The sequence below is a fragment of the Octodon degus genome, unplaced genomic scaffold (assembly GCF_000260255.1).
Source record: "Octodon degus isolate 3935 unplaced genomic scaffold, OctDeg1.0 scaffold00104, whole genome shotgun sequence".
NCBI classification, from domain to species: Eukaryota; Metazoa; Chordata; class Mammalia; order Rodentia; family Octodontidae; genus Octodon; species Octodon degus.
Window position 1 is genome coordinate 4,227,833 of NW_004524680.1, and position 12,297 is coordinate 4,240,129.

Consider the following 12,297-nt stretch of genomic DNA (forward strand, 5'->3'; position numbering starts at 1 on the left):
TATCCACTCTGAACACTCAGTAACAAAAAGCACAGCATCTTCCCAGGAACAGCAAGGCAGGCTTTTTTTTTTTTTCTCTCTCGGAACCGGGGATTGAACTCAGACCCTTGAGCTTGCCAGGGAAGCACTTATTCCATTGAGCCATCTCCCCGGCTCCTAGGCAGGCTTCTTATCACGATGGACCAGCATGAACAAACCCAGGAAGAAAAGGACTGCATACTTAAATTTAGGGTAGTCATTCATGAGCATTGTCACAATTCCAATATAAGGAACAGATCCTCTGGCTCTCCCCACGACATCTTTTTTCTCTAGCCAATGCTGTCCTTGTTTATAGAGGCCTCGATCATCAACAGCATTATTATCTCCTTTAGTCAAAAACTTGATATGCCCATTTTGCTTTTCATGAATCTTCAAGACTCGATGAACTATAGGAATCTCTCTTCCTTCTATCCTAAAAACAATTTCCCCTACTCATATAGGATCTTCAACTCGATTTGTTAGAAAGAGAAGATCTCCTCTGAAATGCAGGCTCCATGCTGCCGCTGAGCACCACTGCAATTGGACTTTCACTTCCAGTTATTACCATTAACCCCTTCCAGATCATTAGTGCCGAGGAGACAATCATTCCACGATTTAGGACTTGATAATACAGCGTATGTAGAGGTTTCAGTCCATGGTCAGCTGTCTTCGAGGCAGGGTGGCACATGGCAGAGGGGCACTGTAGTGGAGAAACAACTCATGGCGTGGCAGGGAAGGCAGAAGGCATCGAGTCTCTTTCTTTCTTCTTTCTTTCTTTCTTTCTTTCTTTCTTTCTTTCTTTCTTTCTTTCTTTCTTTTTTTGGTGGTACCAAGGATCAAACTCAGGACCTTGCACTTGCCAGGCAAACACTTATTCCACTGAGCTATCTCCCCAGCCCTCTAGGGGCTCTTTTTCATCTGGAGTGTGGTGTGGGGTACAGGTATCCTTGCCTGAGGGAGGATGTGGTGTTTGTGAGGTCAGAGTCACTTCCTGTAGGAGCCAGGCTCAGAGGATGCATGTCAGGGTCTTTGGATGTGAAGGCCTGTGCTGGGGACACACCCTGTTCCCTGATGGCTGCTGTCAGTCCATCCTGAGTGTGCTGCATGTGTGAGCAGCATGGGTGCTGGGGGTGTGGTGCTGTTCCCAGGCCAGGCCATGTGAAGGAAGCACTCGGACCTCAGCGCACCACTCTGCACCTGAGCCTGTGGCCCGCCAGGTGGTAGCGGCCGATAGTCAGCTGAGGTGGCCCTGACACTCTATCCACAGCCCAACACTCCTGCTTCTGTGATGTCATGGCAGCCTTGTGGAATGGGCTCCTGGCTGGGGCTTCCCATGCTGCAGGAACTTGCCTGCATTCCGTATGCTGAGAGCACGTGCTTCTGTGTTGGTACAGGAAATGACAGCAGAGGAGCGATCGCTCATCAAGCACCTGGACAAATGTGACTTCACGGAGATCCACAGGCACTTCGTAGACAAAGCTGCAGCATGGCGAGCCCTCCCCAGGGAGGAGAAGCAGGTAGGGCTGCATGGAGCACTGCGCAAAGAGGAAGTGGCCTGCGCGTGTGGGTGCAGCCGGAGCCAAATATCAGCTTTGCAGGCCCTCCTGGGGCAAGGGCACCCTTCTCAGCCAAGGTTGCAGGGGATTCAGGTTTATTGTAGAATTTGCCTGGCTTTCCTCCTGCTGTGAGGACGCACGCTGTCTGCACAGTATGTGACTGGTTTAGCCGCAGGGAAGGAGGGGCAGGTCCTGGGTTAGGACGGGGAACTCACATGTTGGTTCTGTATTCTTCACTGCTAATATCCCTGTGTGCTTTCATTAACTCAGAAGTTAAAAGAAGAGGCAGAAAAACTTGAGCACGAGTTTGGCTACTGTACTTTAGATGGCCACCGAGAAAAAATAGGCAATTTTAAGACAGAGCTGCCTGGGCTGTTCTGTGGCCGTGGAGACCATCCCAAGATGGGGATGTTGAAGAGGAGAATCAGGCCAGAGGATGTGGTCATCAACTGCAGCAGGTATGCAGAGCAGGCTGCCAGGTTGAGCTGGGGGCGTGCACTGGGCCTGGGCCAGGTTGAACCATTTCATGCTGGACTCTGGCCACCTGGAGAGGTGACCTTTGTCCTTCAGCTCTTCTGGGACAAGGGCATGTCATATGACATGTAGTTGGTGGCATCATGCACCATTCCCATGTAGGATTCCAAGGCTAGGGGTGTGGCAGCCTTGGCTGTGAGTGGGGCCATTCTGCACTGTTAGAGTTCTCTGGGTTTTCCTAGCCAAGAAGTTTCTTATATATTTTGATACTTTTTTCATAATCATATTATGCACATAGTTTAGTAGTGGGCCAGGGTTTGAAGTCATGGCAAGAAATCTGCTGGTGCTGTGTTACTGTTACTTAGGGCCATGTAAGTGGGGTGCCTGGCCTCAACCTGCCTGAGCAGCCCCAGGTGGCTACGCTTCTGCAGCACACTTGCATGGTCTGAGTCTGAGTAGCAGAGCTGGTGGCTTTGCTGGGTGGCACCCAGTTCCTGGTCTGACCCTGGTCTTTTTTTATGTATTTGGTAAGGGTCTCACTATGCACTTTGGACTCTAGTGATCGTCCTGTTTTCAGCCTCCCCTGCACTGGGATTACAGGTGTGCACCACCTTGTGGCCAGCTCATCATGCTGGGGGGACGGGGCTTATACAAATGAGGCCAGGGATCAAACTCCAGTCCCTGAGCTTGTCTAGGAAGGTGCTTAGTCCTTGACCCTGGTATCCACAGAGGGTGGGCTGCACAGCTGGTTTGGTCCCAGCAGTTGGAAGGCTGGCTGTTCCTGAGGCCCTGCCACTGGTCGTAGCCATTGGCCACAGTGTGGGACAGTTGCCTAGAGATGCTTGCTTGCTTTTCTCGAATTTCAGAGGACAAAGGCTTTAAATGGTACTTGGGTAACTGTTTTACTGTAGGGACTCACAGATCCCCGAGCCCCCAGCAGGTCATCAGTGGAAAGAAGTGCGCTCGGATAACACAGTCACATGGCTGGCCGCATGGACAGAGAATGTCCAGAATTCCATCAAGTACATCATGCTGAACCCCAGCTCCAAGATAAAGGTGAAGATATGTGGCCTTCCAGGAAGGACCCCCAAGAGTGCCAGGGGCCCTTCACCCCTCCTGGGCCAGAAAGGCAGAGTGGGAGAGGCCTCCAGTCTTTCCAGTTCAGCCTTTTAAGCCCATGATTTTATAGGAGTATGGAGAGTTTCCTTCACTATTTACTATTTTCACTCAGGGAGAAAAAGATTGGCAAAAGTACGAGGTAGCTCGGCGCCTTAAGCGGGTTGTGGAGGAGATCCGCTCTCAGTATCGGACCGACTGGAAGTCTCCGGAAATGAAGAAAAGACAGCGGGGTGTGGCCCTTTATTTCATTGATAAGGTATAGGTTGGTGTGGGGACCTCATTGGCCGGGCAAGGGGTCAGTGGCAGCCTTTGTGTAGGGATGGAGCCACTATTGGGCAGACAGAGTGGTGTACATGTGTCTCTTTGTGTGCTCATGAATACGAAGTTGTGTGTGTATGTGTATGTGTGTGTACCTGTGCATTCTGACTGGTCTCTACCCTGGTCCAGTTGGCACTGCGAACTGGAAATGAGAAGGAGGAAGGTAGAACAGCTGATACAGTGGGCTGCTGCTCTCTCCGCATGGAGCACGTCCGACTACACATGTACGCTAATGGCCACAAGCACGTGGTGGAGCTGGACTTCCTGGGAAAGGACTCCATCCGCTACTATAACTGGGTGCCAGTGGAGAAGGCTGTGAGTACCCTTTGCAGCCCTCCCTGTCCTTACCTGGGTGTTTGTTAGGGTGTGGAGGAGCGGCAGAGCCGTCTGCCCCAGGCTACAGAGCCCCATCTTACTGTGGGCAGCGTGCCCCGTGTGCATGAGGGCACCACAGGTGGGTGCTCAGGACACCAGATGTTTATTATCTTACTTCAGGAGGCCAGCCCTGGGCAGTGATGGGTTCTTTCTTGGGGGTCAGGGAGAATCCATTCCTTGCCTCTCACTAACCCTGGTGGTGGCCTTTGATCCTGGGTGTCCTTGGCTGTGGCTCATGCTCATCTCTGCCTCTGTCACATGCAGCCTCTTCATCCCGTATCTCTGTGTTTCTTCTCTTTTCAGACACTCCTATTGAGTTTAGGGCCTTCCTTGTTCTGCTGTGACCTCGTCTTAACAGTTACACCTGCAGCCACCCTATTTCTGCATAAAGTCTCATTCACAGGTCTGAGGAAAGACATGAGTTTGGGGGCCATGCGCACTCAGTGCACCTGGGAAAGGTCTCCCAGTCGCCAGGGCTCTGGCTGTGTTCTGAAGCGCTCGGCTGTAAAGGACGCAGATGGGTTGAGCCCGCTAGGGGGCGTCATGCTAACAGCCCGCCTCGCCAACATTGGTGGGCTGACGGTTGAGTCAAATGTTCAGGCTGAGGAAGACCTGGGAAGCTTCTGGGTCTGCAGATCAGTTCCCATGAGGAGAATTTAGAACTTGGTGAGCATTGCTGCCCTTTGGAACGAATGGCTATTCTGCCGAGCGACAGTGTTACCGCAGCGTCACATCCTGTGGACGTCGAACGTATCCACACGCCAGCTGCGCACCTCTCGCAAGCACAGTGTAGCCCAGCTCTGGGATGTTTGGAGAGGTGTCCAGTGTGGGCAGCCAAGCCCCTCCAGGGCCTCCAGCGTGGTTCTTCTCTTCAGGGTGGCGAGCTATGGAGGAAGTTGATAGGGAACAGAAATAGCCACAGCACGAGAAAGCGGCGCAGCGCACGTCTCTTTGGTGTGGTCAGGGGCAGGGGAGACACCTGAATGGTGGGGTCACTTCTGTCTGGGTGAAAAAAGATGTTGGAGAGCTGAGTGTACTGGCCTGTGGGTGCAATCCCAGCTGCCTAAGAGACAGAGACAGGAGGATAGTTCACAGCCAGCCTGGGCAACATGGCAAGACTTTGTCTCAAAAAACAAAAACATGGGGCCAGGGAGATGGCTCAGTGGAATAAGTGCTTCCCTAGCAAACTCAAGGGCCTGAGTTCAATCCCTGGTAAAAAAAAAAAAAAAAAGTTGAAACAACATATGATATAATGAAAAAATAGGATATAAAACCTTCCTAAGCATCACCAGTGTGAAAATTAATGTGGAGAAAAGAGCTCCAAAGAGAAAAGGTACAAGAGGCAGTGTTCTTAGAATCTGGCAGCCGTCAGGCCCCAGACCACCTGAGTCAGCAGTGTTCTCCTGGGAGGTGGCCAAGGCATGGTTCTTCCACTCAATGTCATCCCCAGTGAGGGGACAGGCTCACTGTAGTAGTGAAGGAAGGTTCCTTGCCTCTTCCCAGTGTCCTGCTGTCCACCCACAGGACGTGCAGGCCATTGTGTGGACACTGGAGAGACTGAGGGAGGCTGCAGAGCTGATGCCCACCGAGCCAGCCTGCTCCCTTAGGAGAGTGGATGGGCAAAAGCATGGGAGAGGCAGGCACACCTGGAAGTCCCCTTGCAGGCTTGGTTTGTGCAGGAGGAACTGAGTGCTTGCTGCCAAAAGTGACCACAGGAGGGAGATTATAGATAGGGCCCTGATGGCCTCCTGAGGCCCTGTGATGTTAGGTGAGATGGACCTGGTAGAAGCCTAGTGTTGGTGATGAAGGAGGGAGCTGGGGTTTGGCTGCTTGCCCAGTCTACCCAGTGGGTTTGTAGAGGTGCTGTGCATTAGCAGTCAGTGAGGGACCAGAGCAGGGCTAGGGCAAGAGTGATGAATGTGCCGCCAGCCCCTGGTGAGTGGGATCGCCTCCCTTTGAGTCCTGTTGTGGCCTCTCCAGTGTTCATGGGGCGCTTGTCTGCATCGGCCAGCATTCACCCCATGAGTCTTCTTTGCATATGGCTCTGGGTTCAACTCTCCTCTTTTTTCAGGTGTTCCAGAACTTGCAGATATTCATGGAGAACAAGGACCCTGGGGAAGACCTCTTTGATAAACTGACCGTAAGCCTGCTTTCATTATCCAAGCATTTGTGGAGAGCAGGGGCCAAGGAATGGAGTGGTAGTGCCGAGTCTAGCTCATCCTTTTCCCCAGTCAGGCCCTGGTGGTTTCTGTTCTGAGCCAGAAGCTAAAGTTCCCTTTCCTGCCTCCTGCAGAAAGTCAGGCATGGCTTGGGGAGATTTGGTCTCCAGGGAAGCCATGTTGATGGGGTCATCTCCTCCCACACGACCAGACTTCCAGCCTGAACAAGCACCTGCAGGACTTGATGGATGGGCTGACAGCCAAGGTGTTCCGTACCTACAACGCTTCTATTGTCCTTCAAGAGCAGCTGCGGGTGCTGACGAGAGGTGAGCAGGGCCCCAGCCCTCACCTGAGGGAGCACAGGGGCCTGGCCTTGAGGAGGCACCTAGGGATGGTGCCTTAGGTGCAGAGACTGTCTTGAGTGAGCTGAAGAGCAGCTGGGTGTAGCTGCCTGCCAGGTGGAAGGCTCCATGCGACCCACATGGGGAGAGCCGGGTGAGGCTGCCCTCTTGCTCAGCCTTGTCTTCCCATCCCTCATTGCCTGCCTTCTCAAGGCCTGGCCTTATCTCTGGTCTCAGTTCTTAAAGGTTCCTAATAGGCCTTTGCACTGTCCTTCCCCACCACATGGCTGCTCTAGGGCCTAACCTTTGGGTCTCCAGCCCACTCAGCCCCTCATCCCCACCTCATTGTGCTGCTGCCAGACTAAGGCCTTCATCTCTACTCCACTGCTTACATGTGTAGCAGGGGCAAAATGTGTGTGATGTTTGCCTCTTCCCCTTCCCCGTCACAGCAGAGGTATTGTGGGCCACGTCCACCACCTGTGCCTGCTGCCTGTCTCACCAGCTCCCAGGCCAGGCTTGCTGGGGAGATGTGAGGCCATTTAGATGGGGCATGGACTCAGAACCATTGAATCCAAGCTGTCCCCACCATACCCAGAGCAGTGGTGGAGGGTGACTAGCTTGAGCCCAATGAGCCATGTGGCCCAGGGACTGTCCTCGGAGAGTCGGGGCTGGTTCCATTGGTATCCATATGAGGAATCCTAGGCAGAGGAAAACCCCTGAGGGGGCCAGAGGTCCTGGAGCAGGGCATTCTGGCAGAGCAGGTTCATTTCCAGGGGCATCTGTAATCCCTGTGGAACTGGCTGCCTAGTCTGGGGATGCCTAGAGTTGGCAGGAGGGAACGTGAGAATGAGTGGCCACCTGAACAGGTGACTTGAGGAGAGACCAAAGTGCCCTGAGCCTCAGGTTCCTGACAGGAAAGCAGAAGTAATGGTGAAGTTGCCAGGGGAAACCAGGTGGTTGGTGTTAGGCTGGTAATAGCTGGTAACAGGCTTCTGTGGTGTAACGGGGCTCCCCAAGGGAGGGCCCAGAATGCACTGCACAGATGGATGCCTGGCTTTTCCCTTCCTTGGAGCCCTCTGTGGTACCAGCTCTAGGACGCCCTAGAGAGTGGGATTGCCCAGGGGCTAGTCTGATCTGCTCCTACAGCTCTCCCAGTAGGACAGAACTGGGTCCCCAGGAAGCCGGGGGAGGAGGGACACTCCTGGGTACCTTCCCACCTGCCAAGCATGCTATTGAGGTTAACCACTAGGTTCATGGGACAACATTAGGTAGTTCACTGACCCTTCACCCTCAGTCTCTTCCCTCCACGAGGTTCTTGTGGAAGGGTCTTCAGTTTACAAGGTACTTAGAAGGACTAAACATGTAGAGTGACAATGGCTGCTGTTTTTGCTTAGCTGAAGACAGTATAGCTGCCAAGATCCTAGCTTACAATCGGGCGAACCGGGCAGTGGCCATCCTCTGCAACCATCAGCGAGCGACTCCCAAGACCTTTGAGAAGTCAATGCGGAATCTGCAGACAAAGGTGGGAGATCCTCCTCACTGTTGGTGGTGTTGAGCTGCCCACAGTGAATGCAGAGGCAATGTGACAGGCAGAAGGCTTCAGCAAGCTGGTGTGGGGGGATTGGGGCTGCCAGGGTCCTCATCAAGAGGTCTTGGTTAGGAGCTGGCTGTTCCGCCAACACCTTGGTGCAAACTGGCTTAGCTCAGGGTAGAGCTGTCCCGGCGCTACCTCTGACCTTCCTGTTGGGACATGGCCATCCTTCATCCTAGTCCTGGAAGGAAGGCTGGGAGGCAGGGCCTTAGGGAGTTAGATCAGTCGGAGCCTGGAGGTGGAGCAAGTGATACCTTCAGGCCTGAGAGGCCTGAAGAACTCTGCTTGGCTTCCTATTTCTTTACAGATCCAAGCAAAGAAGACCCAGATAGCTGAGGCCCAGGGGGAGCTAAGGAAGGCCGAAGGTGACTACAGGATCAAAGGGGATGGCAAGTCCAAAAGGTGTGTGTGGGCCCACTTCCTTGAGGCCCAAGGGCCAGCCTGTCCAGCCTGAATGTGGTTGGCCTTGGCTCTGAACTTTCCTTTATGGACAGTTTTTGTTTCCCTAATCAGCTGTCATTTTCTTTCTTTTTTTAAAAAACCACAAGCTCTATTACTGTGGATGAAAGCCATGTGGTATGGACCTGTGGGGCTGGAGGGTGACTGTGGCTCTTCTAAGGGTTTTTTGTTTCAAGCTGCTTAGTTGAGAGATGATTTTCTTTTCTTTTCTTTTCTTTTTTTTTTTTCCTGGCAGAACCAGGGATTGAACTCAGGCTCTTGAGCTTGCCAGGCAAGTGCTTATTCTACTGATCTATTCTCCAGCCCCGAGAGATGATTTTCATAGCATAACTTTTTACCTATTTTTCTTTCCTGTTTCCTTTTTTATCTTTTTTTTTTCTTTTGTATTTTTAGGGAAGGGTCTACAAGGTGTTCAGGGTCTCACTACTAGATTGGACTTGTAGTGATCCACCTGTTTACAGCCTTCCAAGAGCTGCAGGATTACAGGCGCACACCACCATGCCCGGTCTCAATTGCTGTCTCAGTGCGCCCTGGGGGTGGGGCCACCATGGCAGGCCCAAGATTGAACCCCTGGCCCCTGTCCCTGTTTGCAGGCTCTTTAATCTGCTGAGCTATTTGGCCAAGATTTTTTTTTTTTTTTCTTTTTTTAATCTTTTTGAGACAGGAGCTCAATATGCAGCTCTGGCTGGCCTTGAGCTGACTTTGTAGCACAGGCTGATCTTGAACTTGGCAATGATCCTCCTGCCTCAGCCTTCAGAGGGCTGGAATAGGTATGCACCACCATGCTTGGCCTGCCCATTTTTCAGAGTGTACAGTTCTGAGGGTTTCAGTTACCAGCCAGTTGGTTTGATCTAAACCAAACCAAACCCATGTCCATTAGCACTCTCACTCATGCCCAACCTTCCCATTTTAGACTGGCCCACTGTTAATGTTTGCAGAGGTGTCTATTCCTCTCACTGAGTACACTGTCTTCCAGGTTCACTGCATTGTAGGGTCTCTCAGAACTTTTTTTATGGCCAAGTATTGTTCTGTGGGTAGGCGACCTCACTGTGTATCTACTTCTGCCACTAGACACCTGGCGGCAGTGAATGAAATTCACTTGTGCTTAGATGTCACATGTACTTTTAGTCCCCTTCAGTAAATACTTAGGAGTAGAGCTCCTGTGCCATGTGGTTATCTTAGTGGGACAAAATACCTGACATCCATGAGGAGGAAAGGTTTATTTTTAGCTCACAGTTTGTAGAAGAGTCAGCTCTTAGTCAGCTGGCTCCAAGGCAGGCTGGCATTGCAGAGGGGCATCCCAGAGGAGGAGCAGTCCTTAGCAGGGCAGACAGGAAGCAGCACCTGCCTTCCGTCTTTTCCCTTTATGTTCCATCCAGGCTCTAAGCCTATTGATTGGTGCCACCCACAGCCATGGTAGGGCTTCCCATCATCCACACCCGGAACAACACTAAACCAATTATCACACTAATTTAATTATTGTACCCTTAATCCATAGTCACACACCTTTAATCCATATTCACACAGCCCAGGTCCAGCCACCTCTGGAAAACCCCACCTATGCCCCCATAGGGCTCTGGAGGGGACATCTAGGTACAAGCCATAACATCTGAGAATTCTATGGTCATCTGTTGAAGAAGATATTCTACTTTCCATGGAGATGCACCAGCTCATGTTTGCATCAGTGCTGTGTGAGATTTTGATGTCTCTACTGTCTTGCCAACAGTAGAGGGTTGTAGCCCCTTGTTTTTGTTTTTTGTACAAGTGTGTTTGTGTATGTGTGGTGCTGGAAATTAAACCCAGGGGTTGGTTCACCACTGAGCTGTACTCTAGTCCCCCCCCCCCTTTTTTTTTGTGGAACCGAGGATTGAACTCAGGCCCTTGCACTTGCCAGGCAAGTACTTATTCTACTGAGCTATCTCCTCGGCCCCTCCAGTCCCTTTGTATTATTTTGTAATCTCATGTGCGTCACCATACCTGGTTTCCATGGCTGGCTCTGTGTGGGGCTGGCTCAGGATGTGATACCAGGGATCGAACCCAGGTCCTTGCACTTGCCAGGAAGGCGTTTAGACCACTGAGCTATCGCTCCAAACCTCCAGTCCCTTTTTAATTTTTATTTTGAGATAGAGTCTTGCTAAATTACTCAGCTAGTCTCAAACTTGCCATCTTCTCTGCAGAAGGTTTTTAAATTACTGTCAGTCTCTTCACCTGTGACAGGTCTGTGAGCAGTTCCGGTGGTCTGTCTTTCTCGAAGTTTGTCAGCTAGATTTGTTGGCGTCTGGTTGTCTGCAGCAGTCCCTGCTACCCGTTGGGTCTCCCTCTTCCCATTGCTGATTGCAGCAGCTGTTGTGCTTTTTGTGTCTGGTGCCCTGAGGTGCAGAGGTGTGTCTTTAAAAGTGGCAGGTGAAAAAAAAAAAGTGGCAGGTGAGGGCCAGGGAGATAGCTCAGTAGAATGAGTGCTTGCCTGGCAAGCGCAGGGTCCTGAGTTCAAACCCCAGTACCGCTAAATAAATAAATAAAAGTGGCAGATGTCACACAGCCCAGAGGGCCTTGGATGAGGTGTGTCTGCCAGGAACAGCTGGCTTCTGTGGTGCTCCTGCTTACGCTGTCTGGCAGCCACTTTCCGTCAGCACTGAGCAGATGGCCCCACACAACGCCTCTGCAGTAGGCACACTGGGCTGGGGCAGCCTTGGCAGCAGCTTTCGCTTGCACATTTTTACACACGTGGTCAAGGGTTTGCAGGCAGAGCCAAGCACAGAGCTCAGAGTGCATGTACTGTGATCACGGCTGTCACGGGGAAGGGAAGGCGGAAGCTGAGGGGGTTTCAGTCTCTTTTTTTTTTGAGACAGTCTTGCTATGCAGTTCAGACTGGCCTTGACTTACTGTATCTTCAAGCTGGCCTCAAGACTGCAGTGATCCTCCTGCTTGAGCACACTGAATACCGGGGTTACCGGGTGTGCAACCCCCTCCTGGTTTTTTGGGTCTCACTGCACAGGTCAGACTCTCGTAGTGATCCTCATTTTTCAGCCTCTTAAGCACTGGGATTACAGGGGAGCGCCACCATGCCCAGTCTCAGGTGCCCTCTCATTGAGCCCCTGGGGCAGGGCTGGCACAGCACGGGGATCGAACCCTGGTCCCCTGTGCTTGGTCTGCTGAGTTATCTGGCCGGCTCTTTCCTGTTTCTTAAATGTGTGTATTTTGTGTTTTATCTTTTTTTATTCCTTTTGTTTTTGTGGAAGCGGGGATTGAACTCAGGCCCTTGAGCTTGCCAGGGAAGCGCTTATTCCACTGAGCCATCTCCCCGGCCCCTTTGTTTTGTTTTGAGTCAGTGTCTCCCTATACGGTTCAAACTAGCCTTCAACTCATTTTAGCCCAGAACTCAAGGTGACCTTCCTGCCTCAGAGACCTGAGTGGTGGGATTACAGCTGTGCACCACCAAGCCTGGCTTTAATTTTTTTTTTTTTTATCTTTTATGGATGTGTATCTGAAATACAGAGTAGCAATGTTTATTTTTGGAAATTGGTACATGCATAAGATATATCTCAATCATTCTCTATCCCTTTACTCTCCTGTCACCTCTCCCTGCCTCATCTCCAAAAGTACGTCTTCCTGTTCCCTACTCTTACCTGTGTTTTATTCATTTATTTATATTTTACATTTCTTATGTAAGATAAATTATGTGATATTTAACTTTTTTATGTCTGACTCATTTCCCTTAGCATTCTGACCTCAAGTTTCATTCATTTTCCTTCAAATATGGTGGCACATGCCTGTCATCCTGGCACTCTGGGAGGCTGTGGCAAGAGGATCCCATGTTTGAATCCAGCCTGGGTGACTTGGCAACTTAGTGAGAACTTGTCTCAAAAAAAAAAAAAAAAAAAAAAAAG

General features: G+C 51.3%; 1 protein-coding gene and 1 pseudogene across 2 annotated transcripts in view; one reads left to right on the top strand and one right to left on the bottom strand.

Annotated features, from left to right (window-relative positions):
• The window catches only part of LOC111818831, a 2,676-nt pseudogene extending 2,030 nt beyond the window's left edge, over positions 1-646 (bottom strand).
• Top1mt (DNA topoisomerase I mitochondrial) overlaps positions 1-12,297 on the top strand; it is a 28,031-nt gene that overhangs the window by 12,541 nt on the left and 3,193 nt on the right. The window contains exons 3-11 of one of the 2 annotated variants that reach the window (XM_023723951.1): positions 1,413-1,535; positions 1,845-2,032; positions 2,960-3,104; positions 3,280-3,423; positions 3,615-3,800; positions 5,932-6,000; positions 6,231-6,345; positions 7,755-7,882; positions 8,259-8,353. In XM_023723951.1, coding sequence (XP_023579719.1) covers positions 1,413-1,535; positions 1,845-2,032; positions 2,960-3,104; positions 3,280-3,423; positions 3,615-3,800; positions 5,932-6,000; positions 6,231-6,345; positions 7,755-7,882; positions 8,259-8,353 — 1,193 coding nt within the window. Of the gene's footprint in view, positions 1-1,412; positions 1,536-1,844; positions 2,033-2,959; positions 3,105-3,279; positions 3,424-3,614; positions 3,801-5,931; positions 6,001-6,230; positions 6,346-7,754; positions 7,883-8,258; positions 8,354-12,297 lie in introns of those variants that run through there. The other variant, XM_023723950.1, reaches the window with a different exon arrangement.